This window comes from Pristiophorus japonicus, chromosome 14, assembly GCF_044704955.1.
Source record: "Pristiophorus japonicus isolate sPriJap1 chromosome 14, sPriJap1.hap1, whole genome shotgun sequence".
Classification (NCBI taxonomy): Eukaryota; Metazoa; Chordata; class Chondrichthyes; family Pristiophoridae; genus Pristiophorus; species Pristiophorus japonicus.
In genome coordinates this window covers 65,216,920-65,239,862 of record NC_091990.1, presented here as the reverse complement: position 1 = coordinate 65,239,862, position 22,943 = coordinate 65,216,920, and the positions used below count along the sequence as shown (strand labels likewise).

Below are 22,943 nucleotides of genomic sequence, written 5' to 3'. Positions count from 1 at the left end.
TGAATTCTAAATTTCTCCCAGTCCTCAGGTTTGTTGCTTTTTCTAGCCAAATTATATGCCTCTTCCTTGGCTTTAACACTATCCTTAATTTCCCTTGTTAGCCATGGTTGAGCCACCTTCCCGGTTTTATTTTTACTCCAGACAGAGATGTACAATTGCTGAAGTTCATCCATGTGATCTTTAATTGTTTGCCATTGCTTATCCACCTTCAACCCTTTAAGTATCCTTTGCCAGTCTATTCTAGCCAATTCACGCCTCATACTGTCGAAGATACCTTTCCTTAAGTTCATGACCCTAGTTTCCGAATTAAATGTGTCACTCTCCAACCTAATAAAGAATTCTACCATATTATGGTAACTTTTCCCCAAGGGGCCTCGCACAACAAGATTGCTAATTAGTCCCTTCTCATTACACATCACTCAGTCTAGGATGGCCAGCTCTCTAATTAGTTCCTCGACATATTGGAAAACCATCCCTAATACACTCCAGGAAATCCTCCTCCACCGCATTGCTACCAGCTTGGTTCACCCAATCAATATGTAGATTAAAGTCGCCCATGATAACTGCTGTACCTTTATTGCACACATCCCTTATTTCTTGTTTGATGCTGTCCCCAACCTCACTACTACTGTTTGGTGGTCTGTACACAACTCCCATTAGCGTTTTCTGCCCTTTGGAATTCCGCAGCTCCACCCATACCAATTCCACATCATCCAGATTTCCACATTTCCTTTGAAATGAGCTGTTCCTGTCCAGGTTGAGCAGATTAAAACAATACTTACTGGTGGCCCCGGGGACCCAGAATATCCTCGGAGCCCTGGAGGACCCTGGAGAAAGAAAGTAATTTATTGTCAGTACATTAGACGACAAAACAGACCAACTATGTGTTTCTATGTGTTTCCGTGTAACCGCCAGATAATTAATGAGGAAGGCCATTTGGCCCATCTTAATTCATCTATCCAGAGATCCTAACGCCTTCTCCCAATTGTGTAAAGAAGAATTTTCTGATGTCAGTCCTAAAATTAACTTTCTCCAGTTTGAATTTCTACAGTTTAATTGATAGTTAACTTTTTCCATACCCTTAACAATCTACTATCGCTCTTCTCAAATGCTTCTTTTCTGGATGAAAAGCCCAATTGGCTCCAGTCTGTCCTCATCACCCAGACCCCCGACACTGGGATCAGCCTCGTGGCTCCTTCTTGCATGGCCCCCAGTGACTGAAGTTCTTCCTCATTTATTGACGCTTTCAGCTGGGTTTTTAAAAATGATATTGGCCCAGAAATCCCGGTCAGCTGCTTTCCTTTTAAAAATGCGCACTTACCTGAAGCTGCTGTGCCCACACGAGTTTCCGGTCCTGAGGCCTCCTCTGACTGCGCGTCGCAGTGCGTGCATGTCAGGACATGCGCAGGGCTGGAGCTGCAGTCACATGGCTCTGGGCAGCCAATCAGGTATAGTATGTTCTCATTCATAATAATGGGAACTCCATAAGTTGGACTTCCCATTATTATGAATAAGAAACACCCCCCAAATACACAAAACCAATAATAAAAAAATAGAAAAAATACACTACATATTTTTATTAATCTAAATTAAAGTTATTTATGTATGTTTTAAAAAATATATTTTTCTGATTTTTTAAAAAGTTTTTTTAATTATGGTTTAAAATAAACTTACTTTAGTGGGGAGGGTTTTTAACAATAAAATGTGTTTTTATAATTTTATTTTATTATGTTTTTGTGCGTTTTAAAACTCTTATGCCTGTAACAGTCGGCTATGTGCCTGCTGTTATCAGGCACAAGAGTTTTGAGGACATTTGCTGGACAAGATATGAGAAAATCCTGCAATCTTGCCCTTGCAAATGTCCTCGCTCCCGATCAGCAGATCATCTGTCGAGCTCCAGCTTTACAGATCGAAAAAGCTGGTTTTCAGTGCATGCGCATTGTGCGCTGAAAACCGGCTTTTGCGATGCCTTCCCGGGTCCGTAGACACTCAGTTCCGACCCGGGAGGCCAGAATTTCTGCCCCATAGTTGAGAAACTAGGATACACGCAGATTGAAAGAGTAGGAAAGATGTTGAGATAAAAGTAACAAGTAGTGATGGCATCAAGGTCTTGGATTTCAAAGGTCTGGAGGTTTTTAAGGGTTATGGAGTTCTACCGCATGAAGATCTTGGGGAAGAATGAGTTGGAGTAGGGAATGGAACAAAGAGTCTTAACTTCAACAGTGAGGATGCAGGGCTCCATGAGATAGATTATGAGGCGGGTTTACATAAATTAGGTATTCCCTGGAATATAGACGGTTAAGGGATGATTTGATTGATATTTTTAGGATTTTCAAAGGAATTGATAGGATGGATAGAGAGGAACTTTATCTGCTGGTGGGGGAGTCCAGGACTAAGGGACATCACCTTAAAATCAGGGTCTGGCCATTCAGGAGAGAAGTTACGAAACACTTCTTCATGTAAAGGGTGGAACTCTCTCCCACAAAAAGCAGTAAAGCTAGGTCAATTAATAATTTTGAATCTGAGATCGATAGAATTTTGCTCTCCAAAAGTATTATGGAGCCAATGTGGTGGATGGAGTTAGGATACAAATCAGCCATGATCCTATTGAATGGCGGAATAGGCTCGAGGGGCTGAATGGCCTATTCCTGTTGCTATGTTCCTATGCAGGGATGAGGAAGAGAGTAGGCAGTTGGAGCGAAGAATGAAGACAAGAATGTTTTGAGGAAGTGGGAGGCTAGAGGTGAAATAATTGTCCATTGAACAGCAGAAGGTTTTCATCTGCCCTTGGTGAATTATGACCAGGACCAACAGACACATGATCAAATGAGTGCTGGTCCCAACATTGAGACAAATTTCCTTCCGGTCTTTTTCTCTCTCCATCATTACTTCATGTTGCTTCGTCCTTCCATCAGCTCTTGGATCATCTCCTTTGTATTTTTACCATCTGTTCTTTATATCCCAGCGTCCTCACCTGTTCTCCTTTTGTTCCTATTTCACCTGGAGGTCCAGGCATCCCAGGAGACCCTGGATAGCCGCAGTCTCTGCCGTTTGGCTGGAAAGAAAACAAAATAAATGCTTCTGATTATCCACATTTCTCAATTGCATTCCGCTGTCGCACACTCCTGGGTGTAATAAGGCTGTTCCCGGCTGTGCCGCCATTTGCTTCAGCAAAGGACATGGAACAGAATGTGAACAAACCATAGCAATGTCACAGGGTGATGGGACACGAGCTCACGGAACACTGTCCTATCAAACACTCCCAGGGCAGGTACAGCATGTGGGTTAGATACAGAGTAAAGTTCCCTCTACATTGTCCCATCAAACACTCCCAGGGTAAGTACAGCACTGGTTAAATACAGAGTAAAGCTCCATTTACACTGTCCACACAATGTACAGAGGAATGCCCCAGTGTGCAAATTTTCTTTTTCCCACCCGTGTCCTCCATGAGTAAGTTTGCCAAACTAGCGATAGTTCTACATTGTATGGCCATCTAAACTAGGAACTGAACCCAGACGGTTAAGTCATTTGATGTAGGATGGCACTCATAGAGACAAGACCTTTCCGACCAATTACTCCAGGTGAGATTTAAATCTATGGGGTAGAAATTGCTCCCCGCCCAAAACCGTTTCGATGACTTTTACCGCAGCTGCAGTTCAGGTCGCCTCTTGAGCAACATTCGGCTCTTTGTTGTTTTTTTTTCCAGGGATCTGGAACTCGATCATTACGGGGGCAGTGACTACATCTGAGGAGCGGAAACACGGTGGTGACAACAACTGAGGGGCGGAAACACGGTGGTGACAACAACTGAGGGGCGGAAGTCGGGTGCGGAGCGGAGTCACCGCCGCGATGATGTCATCACGGCATCGTGTCATCACGGCTCTCCCCTTCATTTATAGGGGAGAGCCTCCGCGATTTTAAAACTTCGGCTCACTTGGCCACCAGGGAGAGTTTCATCTGCGCCAGCGGCTTGGTACCCAAGAGTGGTCCTGGTGGCCTGGCCGAACACGGGGCATATTTGTCAGGACGACATGGCAGCGGCAGCGGCAGCGGCAGCGGCAGCGGCAGTGCATTCCCCCCCTTTAAGAGAAGCCGCACCGCCACTGCAGAAGGCCACAGCCTCACTGGACCACCGGAAAAAAGCAGGTTTTGGCACCGCCAGGCAGGCTGAAGATTTTCGATGGGGGAATATCGCCGTCAAGGGGTAGGATTGGCGGTGCGCACAGTGATGATGTGCTTAAGACGGATCAGCAATAACGTGCGGGGTTGAGGGCGGGTGGGGGAGGATCGGGGCACCTCCGGGAAAACTCAGGAGGGCAATTGGGCTAACGGTGGCCATTTCACGAAAAGTCAGCGGCCAGTGGTAACAGGTCTGAAGGAGAGGGGCAATTTCGGCCTCCATGTCTCACAGTTGAAAGGCTGAAGTATTAACCACTATATTACAGAGCTCCTGTTCCAAGTCTAATAAGGTCATTGATTAGGGGTTTATGTACTGATCTATCCTCTGGGATCTCCGCACGCTGACTGGGACAGATTTTATGAAAGACACAAATGTAAAGTTTGAATGAATCCATACAACTGGCACTTGGGCTAACTTTACGAACATCCGGCCCTGGTACAGAACTTTGCCTGTTGGGAGCGCTTATCGGCAACTTGGAGATGTGATTCCTTGGAATTTTTGTCCTTTTGTGGAATATTATGGGAATGTGTTCCAGAGATCCCAATATGTGCTCCCGTGTTTGGAACAGGTCTCCTCCCATCAATGTTCCCTTTAATCTTTTGGAGTGTGCGGCCTTTTTAAGGAGCTGCACGGCCCATCCAAAAGAACATATGAAATAGGAGCAGGAGTAGGCCATTTGGCCCCTCGAGCCTCCTCCGCCATTTACTAAGATCATGGCTGATCTGATCATGGACTCAGCTCCACTTCCCTGCCCGCTCCCCATAACCCTTTATTCTCTTATCGCTCAAAAATTTGTCTATCTCTGCCTTAAATATATTCAATAACCCAGCCTCCACAGCTCTCTGGGACAGAGAATTCCACAGATTTACAACCCTCTGAGAGAAGAAATTCCTCCTCATCTCAGTTTTAAATGGGCAGACCCTTATTCTGAAACTATGTCCCCTAGTTTTAGATTCCCCTGAGTGGAAATATCATTCTTCTGTACTCCAATGTGTATAGATCCAACCTACTCAAACTATCTTCATAAGTCAACCCCCTCAGCTCCAGAATTAACCTAGTGAACCTTCTCTAGAACAGGCTCCAATGCAAGTATATCCTTCCTGAAATATGGAGACCAAAACTGTACGCAGTACTCTAGGTGTGGCCTCACCAATACCCTGTACAGTTTTGAGCAGGACGTCTCTGCTTTTATATTCTATCCCCCTTACAATAAAGGCCAACATTCCAGTTGCCTTCCTGATTACTTGCTGTACCTGCATACTCACTTTTGTGTTTCATGCACAGGGACCCCCAGGTCTCTCTGTACCATGCAACTGTAGTTTTGCCTATTTAAAAGCTGGTGAGCCACCTGCGCGGGAGCTGCAGAGTGCTGCGGGAGAGGGTGCACAGCTTAAAGGGAACATTGCCTCCCACCTCTCTTCATCTCACCCCATCAACATACCTTTCTATTCCTTTCTCCCTCATGTGTTGATTTAAAAGAAAAAAAGACTTGGGTTTATATAGCGTCTTTCACGACTACCGGAAGTCTCAAAGTGCTTTACAACCAATGAAGTACTTTTGAAGTGCAGTCACTGTTGTAATGTAGGAAACGCGGCAGCCAATTTGCGTACAAGTAAGCTCTCACAAACAGCAGTGTGAAAATGACCAGATAATCTGTTTTCTTGTTATGTTGATTGTCCTGGCCAATATTTATCCCTCAATGGAGATAACATAGAACATAAGAAATAGGAGCAGGAGTAGGCCATACGGCCCTGCGAGCCTGCTCCACCATTTAATACGATCTTGGCTGATCTGATCATGGACTCAGGTCCACTTTCCTGCCCGCTCCCCATAAACCCTTATTCCCTTATCGGTTAAGAAACTGTCTACTCTGTCTTAAATTTATTCAATGTCCCAGTTTCCACAGCTCTTTGAGGCAGCAAATTCCACAGATCCACAACTTTCTGAGAAAAGAAATTTCTCCTCATCTCAGTTTTAAATGGGCGGCCCCTTATTCTAAGATTATGCCCTCTAGTTCTAGACTTCCCCATCAGTGGAAACATTCTCTCTGCATCCACCTTGTCGAGCCCGCTCATAATCTAATAGGTTTCGATAAGATCACCTCTCATTCTTCTGAATTCCAATGAGTAGAGGCCCAACCTATTCAACCTTTCCTCATAAGTCAACCCCATCATCACCGGAATCAACCTAGTGAACCTTCTCTGAACTGCCTCCAAAGCAAGTATATCCTTTTGTAAATATGGAAACCAAAACTGCACGCAGTATTCCAGGTGTGGCCTCACCAATACCCTGTACAACTGTAGCAAGACTTCCCTGCTTTTATACTCCATTCCCTTTGCAATAAAGACCAAGATTCCATTGGCCTTGCTGCACCTTTTGTGTTTCATGCACAAGTACCCCCAGGTCCCGCTGAACTGCAACACTTTGCAATCTTTCACCAATTAAATAATAACTTGCTCTTTGATTTTTTTTCTTCCAAAGTGCATGGCCTCACACTTTCCAACATTATATTCCATCTGCCAAATTTTTGCCCACTCACTTAGCCTGTCTATGTCCTTTTGCAGATTTTTTGTGTCCTCCTCACATTGCTTCTCCTCCCATCTTTGTATCGTCAGCAAACTTGGCTACGTTGCACTCGGTCCCCTCTTCCAAGTCGTTAATATAGATTGTAAATAGTTGGGGTCCCAGCACTGATCCCTGCGGCACTCCACTAGTTACTGATTGCCAACCCGAGAATGAACCATTTATCCCGACTCACTGTTTTCTGTCCATTAGCCAATCCTCTATCCATGCTAATATATTACCCCTAACCCTGTGAACTTTTATCTTGTGCAGTAACCTTTTATGTGGCACCTTGCCAAATGCCTTCTGGAAGTCCAAATACACCACATCCACTGGTTCCTCTTTATCCACCCTCTTCGTTACATCCTCAAAGAATTCCAGCAAATTTGTCAAACATGACTTCCCCTTCATAAATCCATGCTGACTGTGCCTGACCGAATTATGCTTTTCCGTATGTCCTCTTACTGCTTCTTTAATAATGGACTCCAACGTTTTCCCAACCACAGATGTTAGGCTAACTGGTCTATAGTTTCCTGCTTTTTGTCTGCCTCCTTTTTTTAAATAGGGGTGTTACATTTGCAGTTTTCCAATCTGCTGGGACCTTCTCAGAATCCAGGGAATTTTGGTAAATTACAACCAGTGCATCCACTATCCCTGCTGCTACTTCTCTTAAGACCCTAGGATGCAAGCCATCAGATCCAGGGGATTTATCTGCCTTTCATCCCATTATATTACTGAGTACTACCTCCTTAGTGATTGTGATTGTGTTAAGTTCCTTCCCCCCTATAGCCCCTTGACTATCCATTGTTGGGATATTGTTAGTGTCCTCTACCGTAAATATTTGTTCAGAGTTTCTGCCATCTCCATAACTCCCCTGCTCTTCTTCTAAATAGTGCCACGGAATCTTTTACATCCACTTGAGAGAGCAGAGGGGGCCTCGGTTTAACGTCTCATCCGAAATACGGCACCTCCGACAGTGCAGTGTTCCCTCAACACTGCACTGAAGTGACAGCCTAGCTTATTTTTGTGCTCAAGTCCCTGGAGTGGGACTTGAATCCACACCCTTCTGACTCAGAGGCAAGCAAGCTATGCACTAAGCCAGTAGCTTCCCCTTGAATGTATCTGTGCTATTCACCTGAACTACTCACTGTGGTAGCGAGTCTCACATTCTAACCACTCTCTGAGTAGAGAAGTTTACAGGAGTGGGAGCAGCTAGTGACTCTGGTGCACCCTGTGCCCTAACCATCCAGCATCTCAGCACAAAAACCATAGGAACAAGGACCATTAGTGTAGTAACGTTTTGGTGTTTCCCACTACGTACCCTCTGCTCCTCCGTACTGGGTAGTCCACGCTGCTGCAGCTTGCACTGTGGAGGAAAGAAACACTTCGGTTACATTAACAGTGCACAGGAACAGGAGCAGATATGGTCTCCCTGCTTTCCTTGAAGAGATAGCTTGCCGCGTTCTACAGAGAAGACGTTCCCCATTGTAGCTACGATTTGAGGTGACGCAGGAGTTATTCCAATTTCATTACTTGACAGATTTAGGGTCAGAGAGGAATTCCCCAGAGATATGCATTCAATTGTTCCCAAGTACTTTCCTCGGCTTTTTCGCTCTTCCAGGGAAATAAGATACTGCGGCAGGAGTGGGTTGGGGGCGGGGGGAGGTGATACACTGTGAATGGGGCTGTACCATGTCTGGATGGGTTGGCCTTGATGGTTTGAATGTTTTTTTCCTGTCCATCGTTATATGTAAAACTGGGAAACTTTCCGAATTCCATAGACCCAACAAAGGGTTTGCCACTGGTTCTAAAACTTTAATCAATGCTCAGATACAGGGCTTCACTCACATTGAGGCCAGGACACTACCAGTCACATCTTAACTGATATTCATTTCTGGGGTTGACAACAGATCATCCCCTCACGGACCCACAGAGATGATCCTTGCAACAGAGGACCGATCACTCTTGGAGGCTTCAGGGAAGTCCTAGGAACACAGGAAAAGGAAGAGGCCATTCAGCCACTTGAGCCTGTTCCGCTGTTCAATGAGATCATGGCTGATCTGTATTCTAACTCCATCCACCCAACTTGGCTCAATATCCCTTGATACCCTTGGCTAGCAATAATCTATCGATCTCAGACTGAAAATTTTAATGGAGCTACGGGTTACGATAACATAGTGGTTATGTTACTGGACAAGTACTCCAGAGATCTAGACTAAAAATCTGGGATCGCGAGTTCAAATCCTACCACGGCAGCTGGAGAATTTAAATTCAGTTTATTAAATAAATCTGGAATAAAAAGCTGGTATCAGTAATCATGAAACTACTGGATTGTTGGAAAAACCCAACTGCTTCACTAATGGCCTTTAGGGAATAAAATCTATCGTCCTTATCTGGTCTGGCCTGTGTGTGACTCCAGACCCACAGCAATGTGGTTGACTCTGAACTGCCATCTCACTAGCAAGCCACTTGATTGCACCAAACCGCTTAACAAAGTCTTCAGCACACGGACTGCAGCAGTTCAAGAAGACCACCAAAGGCAGTAAGGGACGGGCAATAAATGCCGGCCTTGCCAGTGACTCCCGCATCCCAGGAATAAATAACTTAAAAAAATAATCTAATGTTTTTGTGAGGGAGGGTTCCACATTTCTACCAGCCCTTGCATGAAGAAGTGTTTCCAAACTTCTCTGCTGAGCGGCCTGGCTCTGATTTTAAAGTTATAAGAACATAAAAACATAAGAAATAGGAACAGGAGTAGGCCATTTGGCCCCTCGAACCGACTCCGCCATTCAATAAGATCATGGCTGATGATAGAGTACTCAAACAGGCTCACAGACCCCCAAGTCAAGGCTGCTACATGCAGTTCGGCATGTAGCATTAACTCATCAATCAACTTGACATTTTCGGACCTTGGGTAGCGAGCCAATTAAAATGTTAAAAGAATATTGATTGAGCCAATAAGGTCAAAGAAGGCGAGTTCTTTTCTGTAAATTGAACCCGGTATAAAATACAGCCATTTTGACCATGTGTCTCAGTAAGACAAAGAAACTGGCAATCAGCTAGCAGCTTGTTACTCTCTGCCAAGATTAAAAAGTTAAAACTACCATCGGAGTTCGTATTTCATTAAAATTAAGAGATCTAACAGCTGATCTGATCTTGGCCTCAACTCCACTTCCCTGCCCTCTCCCCATAACACTTGACTCCCCTATCTTTCAAAAATCTGTCTATCTCCACCTTAAATATATTCAATGACCCAGCCTCCACAGCTCTCTGGGGCCGAGAATTCCCAAGATTCATGACCCTCTGAGAGAAAAATTTCCTCCTCATTTCTGTTTTACATGGACGACCCCTTATTCTGAGACTATGTCTCCCAGTTCTAGATTTCCTATGAGAGGAGACATCCTCTCTACATCTATCCTGTTGAGCCCCCTCAGAATCTTATATGTTTCAATAAGATCACCTCTCATTCTTCTAAACTCCAATGAGTATAGGCCCAACCTGCTCACCTTTCTTCATATGACAACCCCTTCATCTCAGGAATCAACTTAGTTAACCTTCTCTGAACTGCCGCCAATGCAAATATTCCCTCCTTAAATAAGGAGACCAATACTGTACGCAATACTCCAGGTGTGATCTCACCAATGCCCTGTAGTTGTAGCAGGACTTCCTTACTTTTATACTCCATCCCCCTTACATTAAAGGCCAACATTCCATTTGCCTTCCTAATGACTTGCTGTACCTGCATACTAACTTTTTGAGTTTCATGTCCTCTGTACCGCAGCATTTTGTAATCTCTCCCCATTTAAATAAAAATTTGCTTTTTTATTTTTCCTGCCAAAATGGATAATCTCACATTTTCCCACATTATACTCCACCTGCCAAATTTTTGCCCACTCACTTAGCCTGTCTATAACCCTTTGCAGATTCTTTGCGACCTCCTCACAACTTGCATTGCATCTATCTTTGTATCATCAGCAAATTTGGCTACATTACACACGGTCCCTTCATCCAAGTCATTAATGTCGATTGTAAATAGTTGAGGCCCCAGCACTGATCCCTGTGGCACCCCACTAGTTACAGTTTTCACACCTGAAAATGACCCATTTATCCCGATTCTTTGTTTTCTGTTAATTAGCCAATCCACTATCCATGCTAATATATCACCCCCAACCCCATGAGTTTTTATCTTGTGCAGTAACATTTTATGTGGCACCTTACTGAATGCCTTCTGGAAATCCAAATACACCACATCTACTGGTTCTCTTTCTCCATTCAGCAAATTTGTTAAACATGATTTCCCTTTCATAAAATCATGCTGACTCTGCTTGACTGCATTATGCTTTTCTAAATGTTCTGCTACTTCCTTAATAATGGACTCTAGCATTTTTCCAATGCCAGATGTTAGGCTAACTGGTCTATAGTTTCCTGCTTTCTGTCTCCCTCCTTTCTTAAATAGGGGCGTTACATTTATGGTTTTCCAATCTGCTGGGATCTCTCCAGAATCCAGGGAATATTGGTAGATTACAACCAATGCATCCACTATCTCTGTAGCCACTTCTTTTAAGACCCTAGAATCCAGGGGACTTGTCCGTAATCCCATTAGTTTGCCTAGTTTCCCATCATGTCCTCTTGTCCTAGACTCTCCCACCAGTGGAAAAAGTGTCTCTCTCTATCTACCCTATCAATTACTTTCAAAATCCTAAAAGCCTCAATCAAAAAAGCCCCTTAACCTACAGGCAGTAAAAGGCAGTTATTCAGCTTGGAGGAAGGTAGAAAGCAGTGTTCCACAAGAATCAGTGCTAGGACCACTGTCGCACACAATTTACATCAATGATTTGGACTTAGCATACAGCTCACAGTGAGGAAGAATGCAACGCAATACAAGAAGACATTCGAAAACTTGCAGAAGGGGAAGTTAAGTGGCAATTGAACTTTAACATGGATAAATGCGAGGTGATGCACTTTGGTAGGAAAAATAGAAACATCACTTACATCTTAGAAAATAAGAAGCTGAATGGGGTAGGATAGTAATGGAATCTAGGGATACAGGTAAACCAATCGTTAAAAGCATTATCGGAGGTCAGCAAAGCCATTCAAAATGCCAACAAAGCACTGGGATTTATTCTAAGGGTATAGAATTTATGTTGAACTTATATAGGATCCTGGTCAGGCCACTGTGCATAGTTCTGGTCTCCATACGATAAAAAGGACATAGAAGCACCGGAACACTGGAGAAAGTGCAAAACAGATTTACAAGGATGGTTCCAAAACTGAGAGATTGCAACTATTGGGAAAGATTGAACAAGTTGGGGCATTTTTCCAAAGGAAGATTAAGGGGAGGCCTGAGAAGGAGAATCCTTGTGTTTGCTCAACTTTTGAAGAGGGGTGTTTGAAAATAGGTCCTTTGGCGATTCTCCCTCTGAACTGAAGATGCTGAAGTGGTCCAGGACAGAGGCCTCCTGGCGGAAGTTCGAGCACCTCCTCATGGCAGGATCGCAGAACAAAGACTGGACGGAGATGGCACCTGATAATTTCACACTGACCTTTTCACAATGGTCCACACCAGCTGCCCCTGGAGTGCCATGCTCAGTCTGCTCCACCTTCAGCCCTGTGAATGCCTGTGCTCCAGGGAATCCAGAACTGCAGTTACCACAAAAACTCTACAGAGAGAAAACATAATGGTGAAAATAAGGATCAAAAGGAAGTAAAAGGTGACACTGTTGTATCAACACCAGCAACCCAAGAAACAGCGCAACATTGGAATTCCGAATCTGGCAGCCAGATATCGGCCACTAGAAGGAGAATACCTATTGCACATTAAATATAAAGGGTTATACCACCATGTATACTATAAATAGAGATACAGCAGAGTGCTACTCAATCGTTTTCCTCTCCAGGAAGATTTTCAGCTGCAAATTGAGCCCATTTATACTATGATGATCCTCCCAGTATCATTTTGCCCAAATCTAATACTCTTTATTTTGAAACGTTCTGCCCAGGTTCTATTCCTACTTCTATCTTCTGGATTTTTAACTTGTGAACAAAACACCAGAAAGAACACAGGAACAGGAGGAGGCCATTCAACCCCTCGAGCCTGCTCCACTATTCAATTAGATCATGGGTGATCTGTATCTTAACTCCATTTACCCGCCTTTGTTCCATAATCCTCGATAAAGCTTGTTTATAAAGCTATTTTAATGGCGGAACAGGCTTAAGGGACTGAATGGCTCACAAGGTTGGGGGGGTAATATATTAGTGTGGATAGAGGATTGGCTAACTAACAGAAAACAGAGAGTCAAGATAAATGGGTCATTTTCTAGTTGGCAAACTGTAACTAGTAGGTTCCCACAGGGATCAGTGCTGGGGCTTCAAATATTTACAATGTTAATGACTTGGATGAAGGGACCGAGTGTAAGGTAGCCAAATTTGCTGATGATACAAAGAGAGGTGGGAAAGCAAGTTTTGAAGAGGACACAAAGAATCTGCAAAGGGATATAGTGAGGTTAAATGAGTGGGCAAAATTTTGGCAGATGGAGTATAATGTGGGAAAATGTGAGGTTATCCACTTTGGTGGGAAGAATAAGAAAACAAATTATTATTTAAATGGAGAGAGACTACAAAATGTTGCGGTACAGAGGGATCTGGGAGTCATAGAAAAAGGAGCCTTGTACATGAAACTCAAAAAGTTAGCATTCAGGTACAGTGATAGAGAATTCAAGCTCTGCAGCCTGGCTGCAGTTTTGAAAATTCACAGACCCCAAGTCAAAGCGGCTACGTACAACTCAGCATGTTGCATTAAGTCATCAATCAAGTTGACATTTTAGGACCTTTGGGTAGCGAGTCAATTAAAAGATTAAAAGACGATCAATTGAGCCAATAAAGTCAAAGAAGGCGAGTTCTTTTCTGTAAATCTGGTATAAGTACAGCCATTTTGGCCATGTGGTCTCAAAAGGACAAAGGCCTGACTTAAAGCCAGAAGCTTGTTGCTGCTGCCAGAATAAAATTACATTAAAACTACAACCGGAGTTCGCATTTCATTGGAAATTAAGAGATCTAACAATTTTGGCATCACGAACAGGATCGCTGAGGGAAGAAACTGAATTTTGGACATCGGACCTGAGGTAAGGACACCTCTTTATAAAAGTCCTCCGTCAAAAGTCTAAATTCGCCTCTCCTTCTACACGATTCCGAAAGCCTCCGGTTTGTGAACTCTCCGGTTGGTAGTCGGCTCGAGGTCCCATAGATATCTAACTTCGGCGGTGTGTTAGTTAATTAATCATCGACCTACTGATCGGCTGGAAAGTCTACGACTCGAGACCCCAGTAAAGAAATCAATATTATGGCAGCAGCAGATAAGAGCAAAGAATTGCCTACAACTGTTAAAGGTGGGCAGGCAACACCTGAAGTTTCGATAGATGAAATCCTCCAACTGTAGAAAGAAGACATAGAGCAACAATTCAACTTATCTAAAACCTGTATTAAGATCAAACAAAAATACGGTACCTCCAAAGGACAATGGTCCTTGGACGAGATTAAAAGGGTCTGGGGAAAAACGACCCGTATGAAAAATAAAGAGCGAACTAGATGGTCCCTAGCCGTTATGGGACAGATCCGAAAGCGGAATGAAATTATAATGCGTTCCCAACATGATCGAGAACTGACCAGTACAAAGGACCAATTGCAAGCTGTTTGTGTACAGCTGCGACAGAAAAGATTTGAACTTGAAAAGTCGGAAGCGGAAGTTAAAGATCTTATAGGTGAAATTAAAGAATGGAAAAAATAATTAGGTCAAGAGACAGTAATAGGAAAAGGAAAATGTATCGGTCAATTCCCAGAGTACCCATGTTTGGATAAATTAAAAGCGCAAACCCGAAGACACGACCAAGGAATAGATACGGATTCTGAGTCCTCTGACGATACAGGGTCGAACGATGAAGAATTAGGGGTGCGCTTTGCCCCGTTTAAAAAAAGACGAGTTGTAGTCAAATCAGAAGAGACTGCGGATGAGGGCGGAACCAAAAAAACGAGGAAAAGGGTGTATGCAGAATACTTAGTTCATGATCCGGCAGACCCAGAGAAAATTGATAATTGGTCCAAGGAATTGCCCAATCCAAAGAAAGGGGGAGTGAAAACATGGGACCAATTGGACCGCTTAAGAAATATATATCAACTTCATCCCTGGGATGGAGTGCAAATTTTGACCATAATGGTGCCAAAAACACAGGGAAGAAAATTGTACGACAAGGTAGAAGAATCTTTGGGGCAGGATGAGCAAGAATTAAACGCAGGATGGGAGGTGATTAAACACTGGCTGCAAGCCTTCAGTCCAGCTAAGACAGACTGGGGAAAAATTGCAGCCTGCCAACAGAAATGAACAGAGGAGGTCCTGGAGTATGACGAGCGGTTTAGATGCACGTGGCTAGAACATTCGGGTATGAATAATACGGATGAGGAAATGGATGAACAAGTGTTTGGACCCCTGAAAGCAGCTTTCGTGGCAGGTCTAAAGCCAGAACTGTCCAAAATGCTTAAGGTAGTGTTACCAGACTGGGAAGGTAGAGGAACTACCTTTGCAGCGTTGGTGGATCGATGTAACCAATTAAACAGGGATATGGGAGCTAAAGTCTGAGCTGTACAGGCTATGGGATGGAAATACCAGGATTCCGATAAACAGTCATAAGGAAAATTACCCGTAAAATGTCATTATTGTGGGAAAGAAGGACACTGGGCCAAGACGTGCAGGGCAAAACAGCAAGGTCGTGGCCGGGGAAGAGGACGCAGCCAGGGATACAATTCAGCCAACAAACCAGGCTTGTCACAAGATAACGACCTCATAGAAGCATTTAAGCGACTGACAATACAACAACAGAAGGAGTTACTTGGGATAGCAAAAAACGATTAGAGCCCACCCTGGCCCCCCTCCTCGCACTAATACAACAAAGGGGAGATGGGCTATATATAACTGTGAAGGTGGGCGATAAGGATGTGGACTGTCTTTTAGACACAGGGGCGGAATTAACATGCTTACCCCTACAATATGGAAACTTTTTGTCGTTGGATGGTAGGGCATGTACAGCCTATGGAGTTTGGAGCCATAAAATGGAAATTAAAAGGACAACACTGGTACTTATAGGGCTGGGTCTACATGAACTAACCACGCCGGTCTGGATAGGCCCAGTAGATCAACCCCTTTTGGGAATGGACGTTCTAATCCAAATAGATTCATCGTTGCACTTCAAGAATGGTCGGGTGACATGGTCAATTAGAACTTTGAAGAAAGAAGAATTGAAGGAACACCCGATATGGGCTAAAGATAAGAACAATTGTGGCCTACTCCAGATGGAGCCTGCGTCATTTACAGGGACCAAGCCTCCATGCACTAAACAGTATCCCATCAGTCCAACTGCCATCGTGGGAATCTTACCGGTTATTCAGCAATTGGAGAAACAAGGGGTGCTTATTAAAACGCATAGCTCCTCCAATAGCCCCGTGTGGCCAGTACAGAAATCTAATGAGGCTTGGCGTTTGACTGTCGATTATAGGAAAGCTAACCAGTGTATTGATCAAAAAGCTCCTTTGGTCGCAGATCCCTCCACCATTTTTAATGCCCTCAAACCGGAACATAAATATTTCTCGGTTATAGATATGGCCAACGGATTTTGGTCGGTGCCTCTGGCACCGGAGGTTCGACAGTGGTTTGCTTTCACTGTCCAAGGTCAACAGTATACTTGGACCCGGTTACTGCAGGGTTTCCACAACAGCCCTACGGTATTCCACATGGCTTTACAAAGCCATTTGCGAGAATTACCTCCCCTGTCATCCACAGTCATCCAATATGTAGACGATATCCTGCTAGCTTCAAACACGGAAGAACAGCATGAACAAGATTTACGAGCTTTGCTGGACCACCTTTGGCTGAAAGGACAGAAAGCCAGCATCGACAAAGCACAAATATCCCAAGAAGAGGTTGTATACCTGGGACAAAAGATTTCACAAGGAAAGAGAGAACTTACCCAGGATAGAACTGCTGCCATTCGGGCTGCTAAAAACCCACCACTATTCAGGAACTAAGGTCTTTTTTGGGATTGTGTAACTTTAACAGAAATTGGATTGACTCCTTCACACAGCTTGCTCAGCCATTGAATGATATCTTAAAGGGGAAAGAAGCCATCACCCTCACTAAGGAACAGCAAGAGGCCTTCCTGAGTTTGAAAAAGGCTTTGTGTTCGGCACCGGCTCTGGGAATCCCCGACAGTGGTAAGCCATTTACCCTGTTTGTCCATGAGAAAGAAGGATATATGACAGCTATACTGACACAAGAACATGGGGATCGGCAAAGACCTATTGGCTATTATTCGGCAAAACTGAATGCGGTAGCCCTCGGATGGGGAAGTTGCCTAAGGACCATGGAAGCTACATGTCGAGCGGTAATGATCACTGCGGGTTTAGTCCTCGACCAAAAGCTGATTGTCAAGTGTCCCCACACCGTACACGCTTTGCTGTCTATGAATAGAATGTCTCAGGTGACGGCAGCTAGATGGACCCGCTGGACAGCAGTTTTGGAAGCTCCTAATCTCCATATTGTCCGGGCCAGCTCGGTTAATCCCGTAACTATGCTCCCGATGTCAGAATCGAGGGAGCAAGAGGGGGGAGAATGTGAAGAGCATGACTGCGTGGAGATTTTAAAAGAAACAGAAGAAGCAGCCTGAGCAGCAGAGGAGCCTCTGCACAACCCAGACCTCATCCTGTTTACAGATGGTTCCTCCTTTGTTGACAATGGTACCAGAAAAGCAGGATGGGCAGTTACAACCTTATATGAGGAAGTGGCAAAAGGATGTTTACCCTCAGGAACGTCAGCACAACAGGCCGAGTTACGGGCCGTGTCAGAAGCATGTTGAATAGCAGAAGGACAGACAGCTAATGTCTACACAGATTCGCGTTATGCTTTTGGAGTCGCTCACGACTTTGGTCTGTTATGGAAAAGGGGATTCCTCACTGCTGCTGGTACACCTATCCGAAATGGAAAAGAAGTCCGAGACTTACTAGAGGCCATACAATTACCTCAGGAAGTGTCCATCCTGAAGTGTAAGGCCCATACCAAGGGAAATACCACAGAAGCACAGGGAAATGCCCTAGCCGACCAGGCAGCTAAAGATGCCGCCTCACAGGGCATTCCTCCAGAAGAACTAACACAGGTGTGCAGATTGAAAGGACTCAGGACTCTGACACGAGACCTTCAAACAATGCAAGGCGAGTGCTCCCGAGAGGAAAAATGGACATGGATTGAGGCAGGAATTAAGCTATGTGAAGATGGTGTCTGGAGACAAAGAGTTACCGACAAGCCAGTCGCGCCACAAGCGCTTATGCCTTTTTTAGCCCAACAGATCCACTTGTGGGGACACTTGGCCTCACAACAGATGACGGCACGGTTCCAGAAAAGCTGGTGGGGTCGGGGATTTAAAAAACATGCCCAGCTGGTAGTAGACCGCTGTGTGGTCTGCCAGAAAAATAATTCTGGACCCATCACGGTAATGCCCCAACTGAGGCTCCCTGCCCCTGTCGGACCATTCCAGCATCTGCAGGTTGATTATATATCTCTTCCTTCATGCCAAGGATACACTAACATTCTTGTCATGGTCGACAGATTCTCTAGATGGGTAGAAGCTGTCCCAACTAAAAGAGCCACAGCCAATCACACTGCAAAGGTCTTGTGTAAGGATCACATTCCCCGATGGGGAGTCCCGAGTAGCATTGACTCAGATCAGGGAACACACTTCACAGGTGCTGTCTGCCAAGAAGTCTGTAGGTTACTGAACATTACGTGGGATTTACACTGTCCTAATCATCCACAGTCATCAGGACAAGTAGAACGAATGAATCGAACTCTGAAACAACGGCTTGCCAAATATCACCAAGAAGGAACACCATGGCCCCAGGCACTACCAATAGTGCTATGTAGCATTAGGGCAACCCTGACCAGAACTACAGGTCTAAGCCCATTTGAAATTATAACAGGAAGACCCATGTCGCTGCCAGGAACTATTGATTTACGGAAAGCTGATGTTCACTTAATGAGTGACACTTTGTTATCATACTGTCAGAACCTAACCAATGCTATTAGTTCTGTTTCCCGACAGGTATCGGCAGCTTGGGGTAATCCACCCGAAGGAGGACACGACATCATCCCGGGAGTCTGGGTGTATGTGAAAAAGTTGCATAAAGAACCTTTGGTTGCCAAGTGGGAGGGACCTTATCAAGTGTTATTGACCACCCAGACAGCTGTTAAAGTCCAAGGAAAGAAAGCCTGGATCCACGCTTCACACGTTAAACGAGCACCCGTAACTGAAGCTGAAATCTAATAAGGACGATTACTTTTTGCCAAAATGTATAAATTTACTGTATTATTATTTGTAGGTATTCTAGGCATAGGCCTACTTCTTACTAGCCAACCCTCTGCACCAAAGGGAAATAGTAGGGTAGCAAGAGAATTACATGTAAATACCTTTTTATATATGTCATACATTTATGCCAAACAAGGTTCCATTTCTAGTTGTTGGGTGTGTGCGCATATTCCTATTCACTCAAAGGGAGGGATTCCCTTGAGGCCAGTTCCCTTGAATATCTCGGAAATGGCTGAGTGGATAATTAATCAAAACAAAACAGGCAATGCGTTTCAGGATATGGAAAACTGGGCACGTAAATGGAAGTCAGCAGGTTACAATCTGACTACCTTTGAAGGGATACCAACCGTGCTACAATAATTCCAAACGGCCCCCATTTTTTGTTATCACTAATACAATGGGAATAGGAAGACCGGGGGAATCGGTCTGTCTGATTAGAAACATCAAAGGAGGCCAAAATATGGGGTATAGTAACTGCTCCCGGAATTATAATATAATCAAGCCACAGAACCGTCCAAACTGGTCCGATGTGGGAATTTTTAACGTAACGGGGATTCTGAATAAAACAGATGGAATAGCCTGGACAGGCCCCGGAGTGTTGCTGACAAAGAAACAACTAACCTTCATTGCCTATAATGGCACCTATTGGGTGTGTGGCCACAAGGCCTACCCTTGGCTGCCCCAGAATTGGATGGGATCCTGCTATTTAGCCTACATTGTGCCTTATATGTATCATATAAAGTCACTGTCAGAACATTTACACCGTCCTAAGAGAACTATCACAGAAACAGAGAGGTTCTTTGCCATTCTGATCCCCAGGTATGGGACCGCCAAACTGGCAAGGGAATCCATGAACATGGCATCCGTTGTGGAACGGGTAGCCAATGATACCTCAGAGGCCCTAGTTAAAATCAACGCAGAAATGGTAGCAATCCGCACAGTAGCCCTACAGAATAGACTGGCCCTTGACTACATCCTGGCTGAAAAGGGAGGTACTTGCGCCCTACTCGGAACTGAGTGTTGCACAGATAGCTCTGAAGAAATACCCACTTAGCGGAGCATATCCAAAAAGAGGTAGAAAAACTTAAGCAACCCCCATCATTCACTTTGTGGAGCGGAGCCACTGAATGGCTAGGTTCAATAGGAACTTCATTGGTGGAAGGTTTAATTCTAGTCGTTGTAATTATTTTACTTTTATATTGTTTGTTTATGTTGATTAAATGTTGTTGCGACCAGGCGGCTGTAGCTGCTGTCCCGCAGGTGAGACACCTTGCAGGTCCCAGCAGACCGTCTGTACGTGGCACAGGGGTATGTTATGCTTAAGGGAAGGTTGTTTACTGGTTGAATTAAGATATTGATTTGGATTAAATTGGAATACGGTGAATTAACCTACTAAAACCAGACTTCCATTGTGGCCACGATGGAACTCGGGTTGGTATAAATTTGTGTGTCAGTTACTGGTCTGGTCATGTGGCGAAACACATCAACAAATTTTAGAAGGAAACTCTATTAACATGTATGAAATTATTTTGTAGAATGTTTAACCAGTGATACCTGATGTTTTATGATTCAGTTTGTGAAAGAATCAAAGGGGGGATTGATAGAGAATTCAAGCTCTGCAGCCTGGCTGCAGTTTTGAAAATTCACAGACCCCAAGTCAAAGCGGCTACCTGCAACTCAGCATGTTGCATTAAGTCATCAATCAACTTGACATTTTAGGACCTTTGGGTAGCGAGCCAATTAAAAGGTTAAAAGACTATCAATTGAGCCAATAAGGTCAAAGAAGGCGAGTTCTTTTCTGTAAATTGAACCAGGTATAAGTACATCCATTTTGGCCAGGTGGTCTCAGAAGGACAAAGGTCTGGCTTAAAGCCAGAAGCTTGTTGCTGCTGCCAGAATAAAATTACATTAAAACTACAACCGGAGTTCGCATTTCATTTGAAGTTAAGAGATCTAACATACAGCAAGTAATTAGGAAGGCAAATGGAATGTTGGCCTTTATTGCAAGGGGGAATGGAGTATAAAAGTAGGGACGTCCTGCTACAACTGTACAGGGTATTGGTGAGATCATACCTGGAGTACTTTGTACAGTTTTGGTCTCATTATTTAAGAAGGGATATACTTACATTGGAGGCAGTTCAGAGATGGTTCACTTGGCTGATTCCTGAGATGAAGAGTTGTCTTATGAAGAAAGGTTGAGCAGGTTGGAGTTTAGAAGAATGAGAGGTGATCTTATTGAAACATATAAGATTCTGAGGGGGCTTGACAGGGTAGAAGCAGAGAGGATGTTTCCCCTCATGGGGGAATCTAGAACTAGGGGGCATAGTTTCAGAATAAGGGGTCGCCATTTAAAACTGAGATGAGGAGGAATTTCTTCTCTGAGAGGGTTGTAAATCTTTGGAATTCTCTGCCTTAGAGAGCTGTGGAGGCTGGGTCATTGAATATATTTGAGGTGGAGATAGACAAATTTTTGAACAATAGGGCAGTCAAGGATTATCGGGAGCGGGCAGGGAAGTGGAGTTGAGGCCAGGATCAGATCAGCCATGATCTTACTGAATGGCGGAGCAGGCTCGAGGGGCCAAATGGCCTACTCCTGCTCCTATTTCTTATGTTCTTATAATGGCCTAATCCCAATCCCATTCCCATCTTATCACTTTTCTTCATAATCTTGGAAACTTCAATTGCTGATTGTGTGGATTTGGGGGTGTGTGTATATCTATATAAAGGTGGAGGTTCAGTAAAACAATACTGTCACTCAGCTGTCCAGAAACCGAACAGTAGTGTCACAGCTGACAGGAGACTGAAGCAAATGAACTAAAGTCCAGCCTGCATCTTGCGGCGCTGTCTCACTGAGCTGTGATTCCCCGCACAGTAAATATCTGATCGGAAGCCAGGTTGAGCGAGAGAAATGGATTAACTGCCCGAGTTCAGTAATTGGCATCCATTCAGGCTTGCCAACTTTGGTTGCATGTATTCCTGCAGGTTTCATCACATGACCTCCTGCCTTTACTTGCCCCGCCCCCGCACTCCCGCCATTGGTCGCCCATCAGCCTTCCCGCATCAATCTGAAAGCCAATTGGATGATTCCCGACTGACCGTCAAAACAACCCCTTTCTCATCTTCAATATTTTTATAACTAATAAACAAAAGTATATTTTCAAGAAAATGAAAAAAAACACAATTTTTAAAATGCCTGAATGATTTTTCTCTTGGGTTGCTCGCAGCAATGTCCTGAGATGAATCTTCAATTCCCGGAGACTCCAGGCTAACCCTGGAGAGTTTGCAACCCTCTCTGGCACTGTTGGAGGCCTCTGTGCTCATTGCCAGACCCGGGACGGCCCCTCTGCTGATATGGGGGAAAAGTGTGGCAGTGGGCCTGAATGTAGGGTAATCAGTGACACAGAAGCTTTGTGTCGATAAATGCGAAATGTCTTAAAATAACAGAGCATCTAAATGCTTCACAGTTTATGTGGAATTCCTTCGACTGCCATTTTTTGTTAAAAAGGTGCAAATCCTTTAAAAATAAATGGGTTAACAGCTCTTAAAGCACTGGCTAAGGGTTTTCATTTAAACATATTAATTATCCGTGTGCTAATAATTTCACAGGTTATTTTCCCGACACAGAAAAAAAATTCGACCCATCGTGCTTGTGCCAGCTCTTTGAAAGAGCTGTCCAATTAGTCCCACTCCACAGCTCTTGGCCCTCAGCCCTGAAAACTTTTCTTTTTCACGTTTTCACCTTATTTAGCCATATTTCATTATATATTGGATATATCCAATTCCCTTTTGAAATATGGCTA

General features: G+C 44.2%; 1 protein-coding gene across 15 annotated transcripts in view; it reads right to left on the bottom strand.

Moving 5' to 3' along the window:
- The window catches only part of col16a1 (collagen, type XVI, alpha 1), a 618,256-nt gene that overhangs the window by 116,200 nt on the left and 479,113 nt on the right, over positions 1–22,943 (bottom strand). For all 15 annotated transcript variants that reach the window (XM_070899262.1, XM_070899261.1, XM_070899260.1 and 12 more), the window contains 4 exons: positions 12,286–12,402; positions 8,064–8,108; positions 2,975–3,055; positions 783–827 (listed from right to left, as the gene is read on the bottom strand). In XM_070899262.1, the coding sequence (XP_070755363.1) occupies positions 783–827; positions 2,975–3,055; positions 8,064–8,108; positions 12,286–12,402 (288 nt within the window). The remainder of the gene's footprint in view (positions 1–782; positions 828–2,974; positions 3,056–8,063; positions 8,109–12,285; positions 12,403–22,943) is intronic.